We start from the raw sequence: 15,874 nt of genomic DNA, 5'->3' as shown, positions 1-15,874 counted from the left end.
CAGAGCGCCGGCGTGGGACGCAGAAGTTCCGGGCCTTGGAGCGCAGAAGAGCCCGACCTGGCAGCCGGCCTGGCCAGGTCGGGTCAGCCACCGGAGACCACCGGGAGCCTGCGGAGCGGCGACGAGGGCACCTCCTGCCTGCCACGGGCTGGAGGAAGCCCCAGGTAAGTGGAAATTGATTTTGATTTTTTACCCACCCTCCCTGAACCTTTCCTTTAAAGGGTATATAAGTATGGCTGCCTCTATTCTTCTCACTTAAAGTTCCCTTTAAAAAAAACCAAGGTGATCAAAAATACTACATAAGCTGAAATAAGGAGGCCACATATAAATTATCTAGATACAGGAACTTTATTTACAAATATTTAGATTAATAGCATTTAGTTACATCAAGGGAGAAGTACAGCAGTCCAGAGTGCTCCTTCAGTCACAGAACCCGGCAGACGACATCCTGGAACAGGAGGAGAGATTGGGGGAGGGGTTTGGGGGGCGGGGCGGACGTGGCGCTGTGTTGCAATGATAAATTTGTGGTCCCTGCACAGTGATCTGCTTCTCTGATGGCAAAAAAAGCACCCACCCTCCAGAGCGGCAAACGCTTCAAAAACCATCCCAGGGGTAGAAAGGGGGGGGGGGGGGGGGAACAAAAACCCATTATTGTATAGATTTATATCAGATTATTATGCAAGCAAAGGTGACATTCCAGTTCTCGCCTCTCCGATTGTGGCTGATCGTCTAGGATTGACACAGGAGGGACGCTGGTGCCACCCTCCCCTCTGTGCGCGAGGACGGGATGGGCGGCCCCTAACCATAGCTTTCGTAATGTAGCAGGCGAATGTTCAGAAATCTCACATGAAGCCGTCGATCGCGGCGGAAGTAATGCTAAAAAAAATGGAGAATTTATTTACCTCTTAAAAACCGTCCCACTGTAGTGTTAAAAACGCACAAAAAAGTTAATCCTAAAAAGCAGCAAAAAAAAAACTTTAATCCAGACTTCGAAACAAAAAAATTAAAAAGAAAAAAATAACGCATTGTAATATGTGCAATAGATAACCAGCCTTCTCTTTTTTAAATCTCTATACATCGTAAGGCAGGCGTTACAGAGCGGTTACGCAAAAGATCGACAGAGAAGAAGAAAAAAAAAACACATCAGCACACTGCTCATTCCACAACGGGGGGTTTAAAATCGCTTTGTATAAGCCACAGTGCAAAAATGGGAGTCAAAAAAGAGGGAGGAGCCAAGCGTCGTCTAAAGAGAATTTACATCTACTGCGCTACGAGGAGGGGGGGAGGGAGAAGGTTATGTGGTCGCATTATGTACAAACTGATATCTTCCCGGCAGACGACCGCCAGGATCCAGACGTATAATCTTCATTATACACAGAATGCATCTCATTTATATATTTTTTTTTTCCCGTTTTTTGTTTTGTTTTTTTTAGTTTTGTTTTTTCTAAATTTATTACGCATTAAACGTGATAAGGGAAGAAGAAAAAAAACCACGAAGAAAGCTATCGACAATCGGGGACAGCAGACAGAAACACGAAGTTAAGACGGAATTTGATGTAAAAAAAAATACACGAACGGTTAAGACAATGAGAGGTTGCCCTGACAAGATGTTTTGCACAGAAGACGATGAGCCTATTCTCTACTGGAAGGACGGCAGAGCTCGGTCTACACAAAACCAGAGATTGCCAAAATCACAAAGACGACTTAGGAGCAGAAGAAGAAAAAAAAAAAAGTTCTCTATTTTTTAGACCATGCAGGAGATCGGGTTTTGTTTTCGTGTGTTTATTACTCGACTTGCCTCGGATAACCTGAATACATCTAGAATTACGTAGCTGTTTAGTATTGTGTTAAACTGTCGCCTCAGCGGCGTCCCCCACCTTTTCGTGACACCGGAATGATGGACAGAAGATATCGATTTGGGGCAGCAAAAAAAATACTGCTTGAGACAGACAAGGAGGGGGAGGGTCAGAACGACGGCGGCCCTGGCAGACGAGGTCACTAGCAGCCGCAGCCTTCTCTCTGAGGTTGGGGTTCGCTGGTTAGCCGGCCTCCTTGGGGCGCCGACGGTTTGTGCTGTACCCCGGACTCTGCGGCGTTCAGGTCTAGGCTTCCATCTTGGATATTTTGGTAGATTTTCTTGGCGGCCTCCAGAAAGGCATCTTCCACGTTTTCTCCCCTGTGTAGGAAACAGAGGGGGACATTTAACAACAGTGTCGGAGATAAATTAGGTTTTTAGAAATTGGTGCAGAACTGTCTCAGGCATCTTAAATCACTAGATAGTGCAGATTCCTTCTTAAAGTGTATCTGAGGCGACATGTGACATGATGAGATAAACAGGTGTATGTATAGTACTAAACCTGTTAAAAATTAACCTCTTTCAGGCAACAAAACAAAACACCCTGGTTATTAAAGGGAAGGTTCAGGGAGGGTGGTTAAAAAATAAAAATCAATTTCCACTTACCTGGGGCTTCCTCCAGCCCGTGGCAGGCAGGAGGTGCCCTCGCCGCCGCTCCGTCATCGGACGTCCGCCGGGCTGTACTGCGCAGGCTCAGAACTACTGCGCCTGCGCAGTACAGCCCGGAGGACGTCCGATGACGTCAGCGCGCCGGCATGGGACGCAGAAGTGCCGGGCCTTGGAGCGCAGAAGAGCCCGACCTGGCAGCCGGCCTGGCCAGGTCGGCCACCGGGAGCCTGCGGAGCAGCGGCGAGGGCACCTCCTGCCTGCCACGGGCTGGAGGAAGCCCCAGGTAAGTGGAAATTGATTTTTATTTTTTTAACCACCCTCCCTGAACCTTCCCTTTAAGGATGGAAATGACAGCTTCTGTCTTGTCAGTACCTTGTCAGGAACATATAAATAATCACTGATAAGCAAATTACAGCCATAAAAGTTTTCCTGGCAGAATACATTTTTCTACATATTTCTGAGAGCAGAGGGACAGAGAAAAAGGATCAATATAGTTCATGTATTTTCATTTAGGGACACTTAATAGACTGAAACTGAGCAGAGACAAAAAAAACACTCAATCTACTTTCTAAATGTTTAACCACCCTGGCGTTCTATTAACTGCACCAGGGTGGCGGCGCAGCAGTTTGAAAAAAAAAAAAGTTTTTAAAATCATGTAGCTAGCCTAGCGCTAGCTACATGATGCCCCCCCTCCCTGCGGCGTCTGGCGCGTACCTTCGATTGCCGCCGGCGCATACCCTCCTACGGAAATCCCGTTCTGAACGGGATTTCCTTTAGGGCTTCCCCCATCGCCACGACGATCGCGATGGCGTCATCGATGTTGTGACGTCAGACGGAGTCCCAATCCACCCCTCAGTGCTCCCTGGCACTGATTGGCCAGGCTGTGCACGGGTCTCGGTGTGGGGGGGGGGGGTTCGTTACGTGGCGGGTAGCGGAGCATCAGCGGCGATCGGGACCAGCACGCAGCAAGCAAAGTGCTTGCTGTGTGGTTTTTTTTAAAAAAAATTGTGAAAATCGGCCCAGCGTGGCCTGAGCAGCGCCCTTCGGCGGTCATGGACGAGCTGAGCTCATCCATACCGCCAAGGAGGTTAAATATAAAATAAAAACCTGGGATGTCTCATTTTTAGGAGTAGGAGGATAAATATAATGGTTTATCTCAGTTTATTTTCACATCGGTTTCACTTTAAACTGTAGTAAAATAAGGAGTTAGGAAGGTCTCTCAGACAGTGCAGTGTGAGGGGGGAATTGCTGTTGCTGAGGTAACCAATACATCTGCTGTATTGATAGCAGCAGGCTCTGAGGAGGAATTCAGCAGGGGGGAGGAGCACAACACAAATCATGTCTAGTTTGCCCTCTGCACTATAGTACGGCTATGAAGCACTTAATCTGCAGCAGTTTAGGGATGAATTTGCACTTTTCTTAACTGTAGTGAAGCTCTTGAAATTCACACTAAACTACCACTATTACGTAGGAGTTAAGAAGGATCTTATCATGCAGAACAGTTTCTCTGCTGGTTAGAACAATTTAACCTCCCTGGCGGTAAGCCCGTGCTGAGCACGGGCTATGCCGCCGGGAGGCACCGCTCAGGCCCCGCTGGGCCGATTTGCATAATTTTTTTTTTGCTGCACGCAGCTAGCACTTTGCTAGCTGCGTGCAGTGCCCGATCGCCGCCGCTACCCGCCGATCCGCCGCTATACGCGTCGCCGCAGCCGCCCCCCCCCAGACCCCGTGCGCTGCCTGGCCAATCAGTGCCAGGCAGCGCCGTGGGGTGGATCGGAGTCCCCTTTGACGTCACGACGTCGATGACGTCCGTGACGTCATCCCGCCCCGTCGCCATGGCGACGGAGGAAGCCCTCCAGGAGATCCCGTTCTTTGAACGGGATCTCCTGATCTCCGATCGCCAGCGGCTGAACAGCGGCTATCATGTAGCGAGACCTCGTCTCGCTACATGAAAAAAAAAAAAAATTTAAAAAAAAAAATGTATTTGCTGCCCCCTGGCGGATTTTGCCAAACCGCCAGGAGGGTTAAGAAAAAAACTGTCGGTAAAGCTTTGATAAATCTGGCCCACAGATAGTCAGTTGTACAAGGGGCGGGCCAATGACACACGCCTTTATACTAACCATTAGGGATGGTCAATGACATGCAAATAATTTTAAGTTGATGCAGGATTATGCAAATTTATGCATCTTGAAAATATACCAAATTTTACCTCAGCAGTATTTGATTGGTTTGTTTTCAAGCTGCATAATTTTGCATACAAAATTTGCATACTGCTGTATCAACTTGAAATTATTTGCATCTTACTGACCATCCCTGCTAAGTGCTAACCATAAGGTCATAAACGCTGAACAAGCATGCTTTCTGACTGAAGTGACACTGGATTAGCAGCATGCTTGTTTCAGGTGTGTGATTCAGACAATACTGATGCATGAAAGATCAGCAGGGCTGCCAGGCAACTGGCATTGTTTAAAAGAAAAACGAGGGACCACCAGGGCAGGCTGCAGCCACCCTAGTCTACACCCAAGCACACTGATTCCCCCCCCCCACCCCCTGATCGCCCACAGCACCCCTCAGACGTCCCCCCACCCCCACCCCCCAGACCACTGTTTACACTCAGTCACCCCCCTAATCACCCATCATTCACTCCCTGTCGCTATCTGTCAACGCTATTTTTTTTTATGCCCTAAACTGCCCCCTGCTCCCTCCTGATCACCCCCCCCTCCCCCCCCACCCCTCAGATTCTCCCCAGAACCCCCCCCCCCCCATGTACTGTATGCATCTATCCCCCTGATCACCCATCAATCACCCCCTGTCACTGCCACCCATCAATCAGCCCCTAACCTGCCCCTTGCGGGCAATCTGATCACCCACCCACACCAATAGATCGCCCGCAGATCCGACGTCAGATCACCTCCCAAGTGAATTGTTTACATCTGTTCTCTACCCTAAACACCCACTAATTACCCATCAATCACCCCCTGTCACTGCTACCCATCAGATCAGACCCTAATCTGCCCCTTGCGGGCACCCAATCACCCGCCTACACACTCAGATTGCCCTCAGACACCCCCCCCTTATCAATTCGCCAGTACAATATTTACATCTGTTCTTCCCTGTAATAACCCACTGATCACCTGTCAATCACCCATCAATCACCGCCTGTCACTGCCACCCATCAATCACCCCCTGTCACTGCCACCCATCAATCAATCAGCCCCTAACCTGCCACTTGCGGGCAATCTGATCACCCACACCAATAGATCGCCCGCAGATCCGACATCAGATCACCTCCCAAGTGCATTGTTTACATCTGTTCTCTACCCTAAACACCCACTAATTACCAATCAATCACCCCCTGTCACTGCTACCCATCAGATTAGACCCCTATCTGCCCCTAGGGCACTCAATCACTAGCCCACACCCTCAGAACGCCCTCAGACCCCAGCCCTGATCACCTCGCCAGTGCATTGCTTGCATCTATTCCCCCCTCTAACCACCCCGAGACACCTATCAATCGCCTCCTGTCACCTCCCTAGCACTCCTATCCATCAGATCAGGCCCAATACAACCTGTCATCTAAAAGGCCACCCTGCTTATGGTTCCACAAAATTCGCCCCCTCATAGACCACCTGTCATCAAAATTTGCAGATGCTTATACCACTGAACAGTCATTTTGAGACATTTGGTTTCCAGACTACTCCTCACGGTTTAGGGCCCCTAAAATGCCAGGGCAGTATAGGAACCCCACAAGTGACCCCATTTTAGAAAAAAAGACACCCCAAGGTATTCTGTTAGGTGTATGACGAGTTCATAGAAGATTTTATTTTTTGTCAAAAGTTAGCGGAAATTGATTTGTATTGTTTTTTCACAAAGTGTCATTTTTCACTAACTTGTGACAAAAAATAAAATCTATGAACTCACCATACACCTAACGGAATACCTTTGAGTGTCTTCTTTCTAAAATGGGGTCACTTGTGGGGTTCCTATACTGCCCTGGCATTTTACGGGCCCAAAACCGTGAGTAGTCTAGAAAACAAATGCCTCAAAATGACCCGTGAATAGGACGTTGGGCCCCTTAGCGCACCTAGGCTGCAAAAAAGTGTCACATGTAGTATCGCTGTACTCAGGAGAAGTAGTATAATGTGTTTTGGGGTGTATTTTTACACATAGCCATGCTGGGTGGGAGAAATCTCTCTGTAAATGGACAATTGTGTGTAAAAAAAAAAAAAAAAAAAAATCAAACAATTGTCATTTAGGGTACGTTTCCACTTGTGCGGCGCGATTTACTCGCGGAAAACGCGCCAACGAATCCGCATACGGTTGCGGATTCGTTGACGTTTTCATGCGGATTTTCACGTGGAATCGTTCGCGATTTTAGCAACGCGATTTTAACCATATCAATGCCGGAAAGCATTGACATGGGTTTTTTCACGATATCGCGCGCGGAACCGCCGGGAAAACCGCGTGACTCAAGTGCTTGCGGTTTTCCTATTTAGTTACATGACCGACGATTCGCGTGCGGGTGTGCGGCGTGCGAATTCTGACGGCTCTGCTGTGCATATTTTTTCTGCAGAGCGAGCCGCACAGAATTCCTGACAAGTGGAAACGGAGCCATCCACTTGTATTGGTTGAGCGAATCTGCATGCAGGAAACGCATGCAGATTCGCTGTAGTGGAAACGAGCCCTAACAGAGAGATTTCTCCCACCCAGCATGGGTATGTGTAAAAATACACCCCAAATCACATTATACTACTTCTTCTAAGTACGGCGGTACCACATGTGTGGCACTTTTTTACACCCTAACTGCACTAAGGGGCCCAAAGTCCAATGAGTACCTTTAGGATTTCACAGGTCATTTTGCGACATTTGGTTTCAAGACGACTACTCACGGTTTAGGGCCCCTAAAATGCCAGGGCAGTATAGGAACCCCACAAATGACCACATTCTAGAAAGAAGACACCCAAAGGTATTCCGTTAGGAGTATGGTGAGTTCATAGAAGATTTTATTTTTTGTCACAAGTTAGTGGAAAATGACACTTTGTGAAAAAAAAATAAAAAAATCAATTTCCGCTAACTTGTGATAAAAAATAAAATCTATGAACTCACCATACTCCTAACGGAACACCTTGGGGTGTCTTCTTTCTAAAATGGGGTAATTAGTGGGGTTCCTATACTGCCCTGGCATTTTAGGGGCCCTAAACCGTGAGGAGTAGTCTTGAAACTCCTCACGGTTTAGGGCCTCCCCAGTGCATTGATTGCATCTATTTTCCCCTCTAACTGCCCCCTGAGACACCCATCAATCACCTCCTGTCACCCCCCTAGCACTCCTATCCATCAGATCAGGCCCAATACATCCTGTCATCTAAGAGGCCACCCTGCTTATGACCGGTTCCACAAAATTTGCCCCCTCATAGACCACCTGTCATCAAAATTTGCAGATGCTTATACCCCTGAACAATCATTTTGAGAAATTTGGTTTCCAGACTACTCACAGTTTTGGGCCCGTAAAATGCCAGGGCGGTATAGGAACCCCACAAGTGACCCCATTTTAGAAAGAAGACACCCCAAGGTATTCTGTTAGGTGTATGATGAGTTCATAGAAGATTTTATTTTTTGTCACAAGTTAGCGGAAATTGATATGTATTGTTTTTTTTTTCACAAAGTGTCATTTTCCGCCAACTTGTGACAAAAGAAAAAATCTATGAACTCACCATACTCCTAACAGAATACCTTGGGGTGTCTTCTTTCTAAAATGGGGTCACTTGTGGGGTTCCTATACTGCCCTGGCATTTTAGGGGCCCTAAACCGTGAGTAGTCTAGAAAACAAATGCCTTAAAATGACCTGTGAATAGGACGTTGGGCCCCTTAGCGCACCTAGGCTGCAAAAAAGTGTCACACATGTGGTATCGCCGTACTCAGAAGAAGTAGTATAATGTGTTTTGAGGTGTATTTTTATACATACCCATGCTGGGTGGGAGAAATCTCTCTGTAAATGGACAATTGTGTGTAAAAAAAAAAAATCAAATAATTGTCATTTACAGAGATATTTCTCCCACCCAGCATCTGTATGTGTAAAAATACACCCCAAAACACATTATACTACTTCTCCTGAGTACGGCGATACCACATGTGTGGCACTTTTTTGCACCCTAACTGCGCTAAGGGGCCCAAAGTCCAATGAGTACCTTTAGGATTTCACAGGTCATTTTGCGACATTTGGTTTCAAGACTACTCCTCACGGTTTTGGGCCCGTAAAATGCCAGGGCAGTATAGGAACCCCACAAATGATCCCATTTTAGAAAGAAGACACCCCAGGGTATTCCGTTAGTAGTACGGTGAGTTCATAGAAGATTTTATTTTTTGTCACAAGTTAGCGGAAAATGACACTTTGTGAAAAAAAACAATTAAAATCAATTTCCGCTAACTTGTGACAAAAAAAAATAAAAAATCTTCTATGAACTCACCATACTCCTAACAGAATACCTTGGGGGGTCTTCTTTCTAAAATGGGGTAATTTGTGGGGTTCCTATACTGTCCTGGCATTTTAGGGGCCCTAAACCGTGAGGAGTAGTCTTGAAACCAAATTTCTCAAAATGACCTGTGAAATCCTAAAGGTACTCATTGGACTTTGGGCCCCTTAGCGCAGTTAGGGTGCAAAAAAGTGCCACACATGTGGTATCGCCGTACTCAGGAGAAGTAGTATAATGTGTTTTGGGGTGTATTTTTACACATACCCATGCTGAGTGGGAGAAATATCTCTGTAAATGGACAATTGTGTGTGTAAAAAAATAAAAAAATAAATTAATAATAAAAAAAAAAAATTGTCATTTGCAGAGATTTCTCCCACCCAGCATGTGTATGTGTAAAAATACACCCCAAAACACATTATACTACTTCTCCTGAGTACGGCAATACCACATGTGTGGCACTTTTTTGCAGCCTAACTGCGCTAAGGGGCCCAAAGTCCAATGAGCACCTTTAGGCTTTACAAGGGTGCTTACAATTAGGCACCCCCCAAAATGCCAGGACAGTAAACACACCCCACAAATTACCCCATTTTGGAAATTAGACACTTCAAGGTATTCAGAGAGGAGCATAGTGAGTCCGTGGCAGATTTCATTTTTTTTTTTTTACGCAAGTTAGATGAAATGGAAACCTTTTTTTTGTCACAAAGTGTCATTTTCTGCTAACTTGTGACAAAAAAATAATATCTTCTATGAACTCACAATGCCTCTCAGTGAATACTTTGGGATGTCTTCTTTCCAAAATGGGGTCATTTGGGGGGTATTTATACTATCCTGGAATTTTAGCCCCTCATGAAACATGACAGGTGCGCAGAAAAGTCAGAGATAGTTTGTAAACACTATAACTTTTACCCAAACCAATCAATATAGGCTGAATTGACAACTAAAGGACAACTGAAGCAAGAGGGATATGGAGGCTGCCATATTTAATTTTAACTTGTCGGCGACCACATCATGCCGATGGGCGTGGACACGGCGCCAGCCCCGCCCAACGCAGATCGTCGTAAAGCCCTGGGGGCGTGTGTTGCAAGAGATTGCACGGCCAATGCGCGCGCATCTCGGCTTAGATGACGGAGCTCTGCTCCGCCATCAGTCTCCCAGCGGCGTCTATTCACTAGATACAGCGCTGCGATCTATGGAAGCGCTGTACTAGGGACAGCAGAGTGATCTGCACTCACAGGCTGAAGCTTATGACAGCCGATCACGCTGATTGGCTGGCTTTGGGGGGGAATAAAATATTTAAAAAATACAATAAATGTGTAAAAAAAATTCCTGGCAGCAATCAAAGCCCACCAACAGAACAGAGAGCTCTGTTGGTGGGCAGAAAAGGAGAGGGGGGGGGGGGAATCAATTGTGTGCCGAGTTGTGCGGCCCTGCAGTGAGGCCTTAAAGCTGCAGTGGCCTATTTTGTTAAAATTAGCCTGGTCTTTAGGAGGGTTTAACCACTTAAGGACCAGGGGATTTTCTTCTGATCGGTGCTGCGTGGACTCTCCAGCCCGCAGCACCGATCATGAAATAGCCAGGGCGATCAGACTTCCCCACTTTTTTTCCCACTTGCTGCTCTTTGCGGGGACGGGGGGGGGGGGCTCTTCAAAGCCCCCCTTCGCAGCGTTTTCTGCGCTCCCTCCCTCTCCCCCCCTACCTCTTCCTCCATGTATTGCGCAGGACGGATATCCGTCCTGCGCATTGTAGGATAGGCTTCAGCCTATCATATGCCGGCGATCCCCGGCCAATCAGAGGCAGGGGATCGCCGATCAGCGGATTTCTTCCCCGCGTGTTTACATTACGTGTGCGAACCGCGATCGGCGGCTCGCACACTGTTCACGGAGACACCCTCCGTAAACTGGCATGGAAAGGCCGCTCTAAAGTTTCCATGCTATACCACTAACAACCTGCCGACTCCTATCGGCGTTAGGCGGTCGTTAAGTGGTTAAGCCCATGGTCCTTAAGTGGTTAACCACTTCACCCCCAAGGGTTTTTACCCTAATGCAGAGTTCCCCAACCTTGTCCCGAAGGCCCACCAACAGTACATGTTTTGCAGGAAACCACAAGCATGCACAGGTGAGGTAATTAGTGTCTCAGCAGAGCTGATTAACTGCCTCTGTGGATTTCCACAAAACATGCTCTGTTGGTGGGCCCTGAAGACAGGGTTGGGAACACTGCAAAAGGGACCAGAACAATTTTCACTTGAACTGGAAAAATGCCTCAATTACAACCCCATATATGCAAATATAGTTATATACCCTCTCATGTGTTTTTTTTTTTTTTTTAAATGCCGTCTTTTTTACAAGTGTTTTTGGCAACTATGCAGAGCGGGTTCAGGTAGGAGGAGGATGTATTAATTTATTTTTCTTTAATTTCATAAATGTAAAATGTAGTGTGAATTTTTTTACATGTATTTTTGTTTGACCACTAGATGTCCTCACATTCTGTCTGAGACAGAGGGTGTTGTAAGAGCAAATCTCATTGGCTTCTTGTTGAAGCCATATTTTTGGTTACTAGCACTCGGATTAGTTCAGGACTCTTCCCTTTCTCCAACCACAGCCCTGCGGGTCCTGGCGGTAAGCATACGCGGTCGCGAATAGTATCAAGGGCGACCAACAGGATGTTTTAAAACAGCGGGTGGGCGGTAGTGGTTGAAGGAAACCCGAGATGACCCCTATTTATACTTACCTCTGGCTTCCTCCAACACAGTTCGTTTACAATCTTCACTGGTAAAACGGCTCTGGTAACATCAGCCCAGCTGCAGTGCGCATGTGCGACCTGGCCAAGCGCCCCATCATGAGTGTTCTGCCCCGCGCAGTAGTAACCGCGAAGGAACAGACCACTCCTGCCAACGGGAGGGTGATGGGCACTGCAGTCTAACTGATGCGACAAGCCCTTTTACCAGTAAAGATTGTAAACTAACAGAGTAGCTGCAGAGGACAGCGAGGAAGCCCCAGGTAAGTATAAAATCTACCATAGGGATCGTCTCAGATACACTTTAAAAGGAAATACAAATTTCAGCTTTCAGTCATTTAAAATATGCCCTCAGTTGAAGTTCTCTTTTATTTTAAACAATACCAGAGTCTGTGCATAAAGGTCATTGCATAAAAAAGTCCTGGCAACTCCAGTCCTACCCAACCACTATCTTCATCACCCTCAGCACTTGGGAAAGATGCTTCTGCACTGCAGCTGCTGCATAAGCCACCAGCACAAGGTACATCTGGTGTGACAGGTGGTGTGAAGGGGGTACTGCCTGGGCTTCCTTATCTACTGGCACAGCCATTACCTACCCTCATCTGCCTCCCCTCACTTTTACCCCTCATTCCACCCCACAGCCCCTTTACCCTCCTCTCCACACTCACTTCACCCTTTCCTCCTCTCTACACCCACTTCACACTAACCTTCTCCCCACACTCACTTTTACCCTTCCATTCTAGCTCACCTCCAGACTAAACTCCGTGGCTGGCAAGAGATCAGAGCATCCCAGTCATCCTCACTGCTGCCACCTGGTGTCCGTGCAGACAGAAAGCATGACGCATTACAGTGACACTTCTCTCTGCACTGTGATGACAGAGGGCACTGCCCAGCTCAGAGCAGCCTGCGTCTGGCAGTGGGCCATGGCGCGGGGGTTGGGGACCCCTGCCATACAGCATACAATGAAGGTTAGAGCAACACAATCCTCCAGCTTGTGAAAGTAGGTGGCCCCTCGCAAAAACGGGTGGGCGGCCCGCCCCCCCCCCCCCCCCCCACGACGCCGCCACACGAGTAGGCGGCCCACCCCACGACGCCATCACACATGGCTGGTGATCACTGGATTTCCTTTTCTAAAGACATCATCTGCTTCCATTCTATTCTCCAGTCTTATCCAGCTATACTCTATGCCTCCCTCACCTGTCTTACACTCTCTATTACAATCTCATTGACAAGACCTGCAGTTACTAGTACAGTGCCATTCTTGTAAGCACCTATACTGTCTACACTGGCAACTGTTCCCAAGAAACAGCAGCTACTCTCTCATGGTGACAGCACCAGGGCTGTGGAGTTGAAGTCAGAGTAATTTTGGGTACCCGGAGTTGGAGGTTTCATAAACTGAGGAGTCGGATGATTTGTGTACAAAATCCACAGCCCTGGTAAGTATTATACTAAGGAGTCGGAGCCATTTGAGGTACCCGGAGTCGGAGTGGGCGATTTCATAAACTGAGTTGTCGGAAGATTTTTGTACCGACTCCACAGCCCTGGACAGCACCCAACACTAGCGCAGAGCTCACAGGCCAGCCCAGCAGGCAAAAAACACTCTGCAATAATGCAGCAGGGGGCGCTGTTTTGGAATGGACACAAGAGACACACGTTTCTTCCAGCCACTTACGTCTTAGCGCTTGCTTCCAGGAACAGGAGGCCTGAGGGAGACGAGAGACATTGGGTTATTAGCGGATCACAGTATGGCCACACAGGCATGACAGGCGGGGGATCATGTGATCACTTACCGTTCTCCTCGGCAAACTGCTTAGCCTCCTCATATGTGACATCACGCTGTGCCTCCAAGTCTGCTTTATTGCCTATTAGAATGATGACCTGCAGAGGGCGACATAACAGAGCATTGCTGATAGCAGCATACAGAGAAACACAACCAGTCACACTTCAAGCATGTCTGAAGCGATTTTTACAATAAAAAAAACAGAAACTCACCTAAGGAAAGGGAAGGCTCTGGGTCCTATAAAGCCTTCCGTCTCCTTGTTCCCTTCACAGGTTCCTCCATTTCACACTCCCGCCACGGGAGACTTCGGAAACACTCGGGCTCCAGAAGACTGGCGTCACTGTACTGCGCGTGTGCGCGAGAGGGCGCTCGCGTATAGTACAGAGCAGCCAGTCTTCAGAAGCCCAAGTGCTTCCGAAGCCTTAGGGCTGCACGGTTTTGCGGTTTAAAACCGAAACCGTGATTCACATGCAGACGATCTTGAGATAGTCAGTAGCTTCGGGTTTTTGTGCTACTAGCTGCTCAGCTACCTTCCGCCGGCCGCCGCTAATCCCTGGCTTCTATGCCGCCCCACTCTGTCTGCACTGCATCTCCCAGAGATAGCGTATCTGCGACCTCACAGCCCCTGCGACGGGGGAGGGGCGCTGTGCACAACTTATGTTGGGAGACTCAGGAGAGTGTGGCCCCTCAAGCAGAGCTGTTTCTGCTGCATCCGCTGCTTTCTCCCTCCCTGAAAAGGATGACAGGGAACAGCTCTATGGAGAGAACAGGCAGCTCCAGCCGAGAGAGTGTGGGATGCTCTCCCCCCTCCTTCTTCCAGGAAACTTCAAAGGCTGCCCGTGAAGTAACTTTTTTTTTTCAGCTGTGTGATTGCAGGGAGGTGGGGGTGGGGAGATGAGTGTACAGTGTTTGCCTGTGTGTGTACCAGTGCGTGCGTCCGTCTGTCAGAGCGTGCGCCTGTCAGAGCGTGCGCCTGTCAGAGCGTGCGCCTGTCAGAGCGTGCGCCTGTGTGTCAGAGCGTGTGTTAGGGCTGCACGGTTTTGCGGTTTAAAACCGAAACCGCTGCCCGGCTCAAGCACTCAGCAATACGCTGCACATTGTTAACCGCCCCCAGCCCAGCGTCCTCACAGAAGGCCCCACCTGCATATATGTGCAAGTTTGTGCTAAAGCTTGCTTTGAAAAAAAAAAAAAAAAAAAAAAATCGTGAAAAAAAAAATCGAAATCACAATTTGAGTGAAAAATCGCAATTTCAATTTTTCCCTAAAATCGTGCAGCTCTACGAAGCCTACACAACGCAGAAGAGAGCAGTCCACAACTGCTCGCACTGTTTCCCCTCTGTTCCTCTCTCTCTGCTCCCTCTGTGTCCCCCCTCTCCGGGGCTGTGGAGTCGGAGTCGGGCAATTTTGGGTGCCTGGAGTCGGAGTCGAGAAAAAATGCACTGACTCCTAATGAATTTGTAACTAATTAAAATAGAAAATATGATAAAATGTTCTATTTCTCAAATAATAGTCATTAAAAATAATGTATATATACAGTATATATACAGTAATAGCTGTGCTTAGTCCACAAAAATGAAATAAACCAATAAAAATTAGTTACTTGTGCTGCTTCAATAAAGCAGTCACCGTATTTTTAAGGTCAGATATACACATCTGATTGTGACTGTATATATGATGTGTGCACAGGAATCTCTTATATATGTTACGGCCAGAACCCGAAGTTTGGCCAGAACTAGAAGTGGCCGGCCACTTCGGGTTCTGGCCGGCCAATGCGCGAACTGGCCGCTGCGCTGCGGCCAATGTGAGAAATGAAACAATTCCTGTAAGGTTTAATGTGATGTTGTGGCCGCAGCGCAGCGGGGGGCAAAAAATGTATCACACATCTTTACTTTATTCAATGGCATTAAGCCGCCCGGCTTTTTCCTCTGCCTCTCTCTCCTCCCCCCCCCCCCGCCTCTCTCTCCCCCCTTCTCTTATGGGCACAGCCGGGCGGGGACACGCGTGTCCAGGAGAGTCGTTCCTCGCGGCAGGAGAGCAGAGCGGGGAGGCTGCAGACATTGCTTCTGCCAGCACCCGCTCTGCAAGAACGGCAGGATTCCCCTGCCGCGACGAACGACTCCGGAGGGACACGCGTGTCCCCGCCCGGCTGTGCCCATAAAGAGAAGGAGAGAGAGAGGCGGGGGGGGGGGGGGGGAGGAGAGAGAGGCAGAGGAAAAAGCCGGGCGGCTTAATGCCATTGAATAAAGTAAAGATGTGTGATACATTTTTTGCCCCCCGCTGCGCTGCGGCCACAACATCACATTAAACCTTACAGGAATTGTTTCATTTCTCACATTGGCCGCAGCGCAGCGGCCAGTTCGCGCATTGGCCGGCCAGAACCCGAAGTGGCCGGCCACTTCTAGTTCTGGCCAAACTTCGGGTTCTGGCC

General features: G+C 48.2%; 1 protein-coding gene across 1 annotated transcript in view; it reads right to left on the bottom strand.

The window, feature by feature from the left end:
- Positions 1-329: 329 nt before the first annotated feature.
- Positions 330-15,874, bottom strand: part of RAB14 (RAB14, member RAS oncogene family) — a 60,861-nt gene continuing 45,316 nt past the window's right edge. The window contains exons 7-9 of the mRNA XM_068249052.1: positions 13,458-13,545; positions 13,340-13,370; positions 330-2,176 (exon numbers count right to left, since the gene is read on the bottom strand). Coding sequence (XP_068105153.1) covers positions 1,999-2,176; positions 13,340-13,370; positions 13,458-13,545 — 297 coding nt within the window. The 3' untranslated portion in view covers positions 330-1,998. The remainder of the gene's footprint in view (positions 2,177-13,339; positions 13,371-13,457; positions 13,546-15,874) is intronic.

This window comes from Hyperolius riggenbachi, chromosome 8, assembly GCF_040937935.1.
Source record: "Hyperolius riggenbachi isolate aHypRig1 chromosome 8, aHypRig1.pri, whole genome shotgun sequence".
Classification (NCBI taxonomy): domain Eukaryota; kingdom Metazoa; phylum Chordata; class Amphibia; order Anura; family Hyperoliidae; genus Hyperolius; species Hyperolius riggenbachi.
The sequence above is the reverse complement of the archived record's forward strand: the minus strand, read 5'-3'. Positions and strand labels throughout refer to the sequence as shown.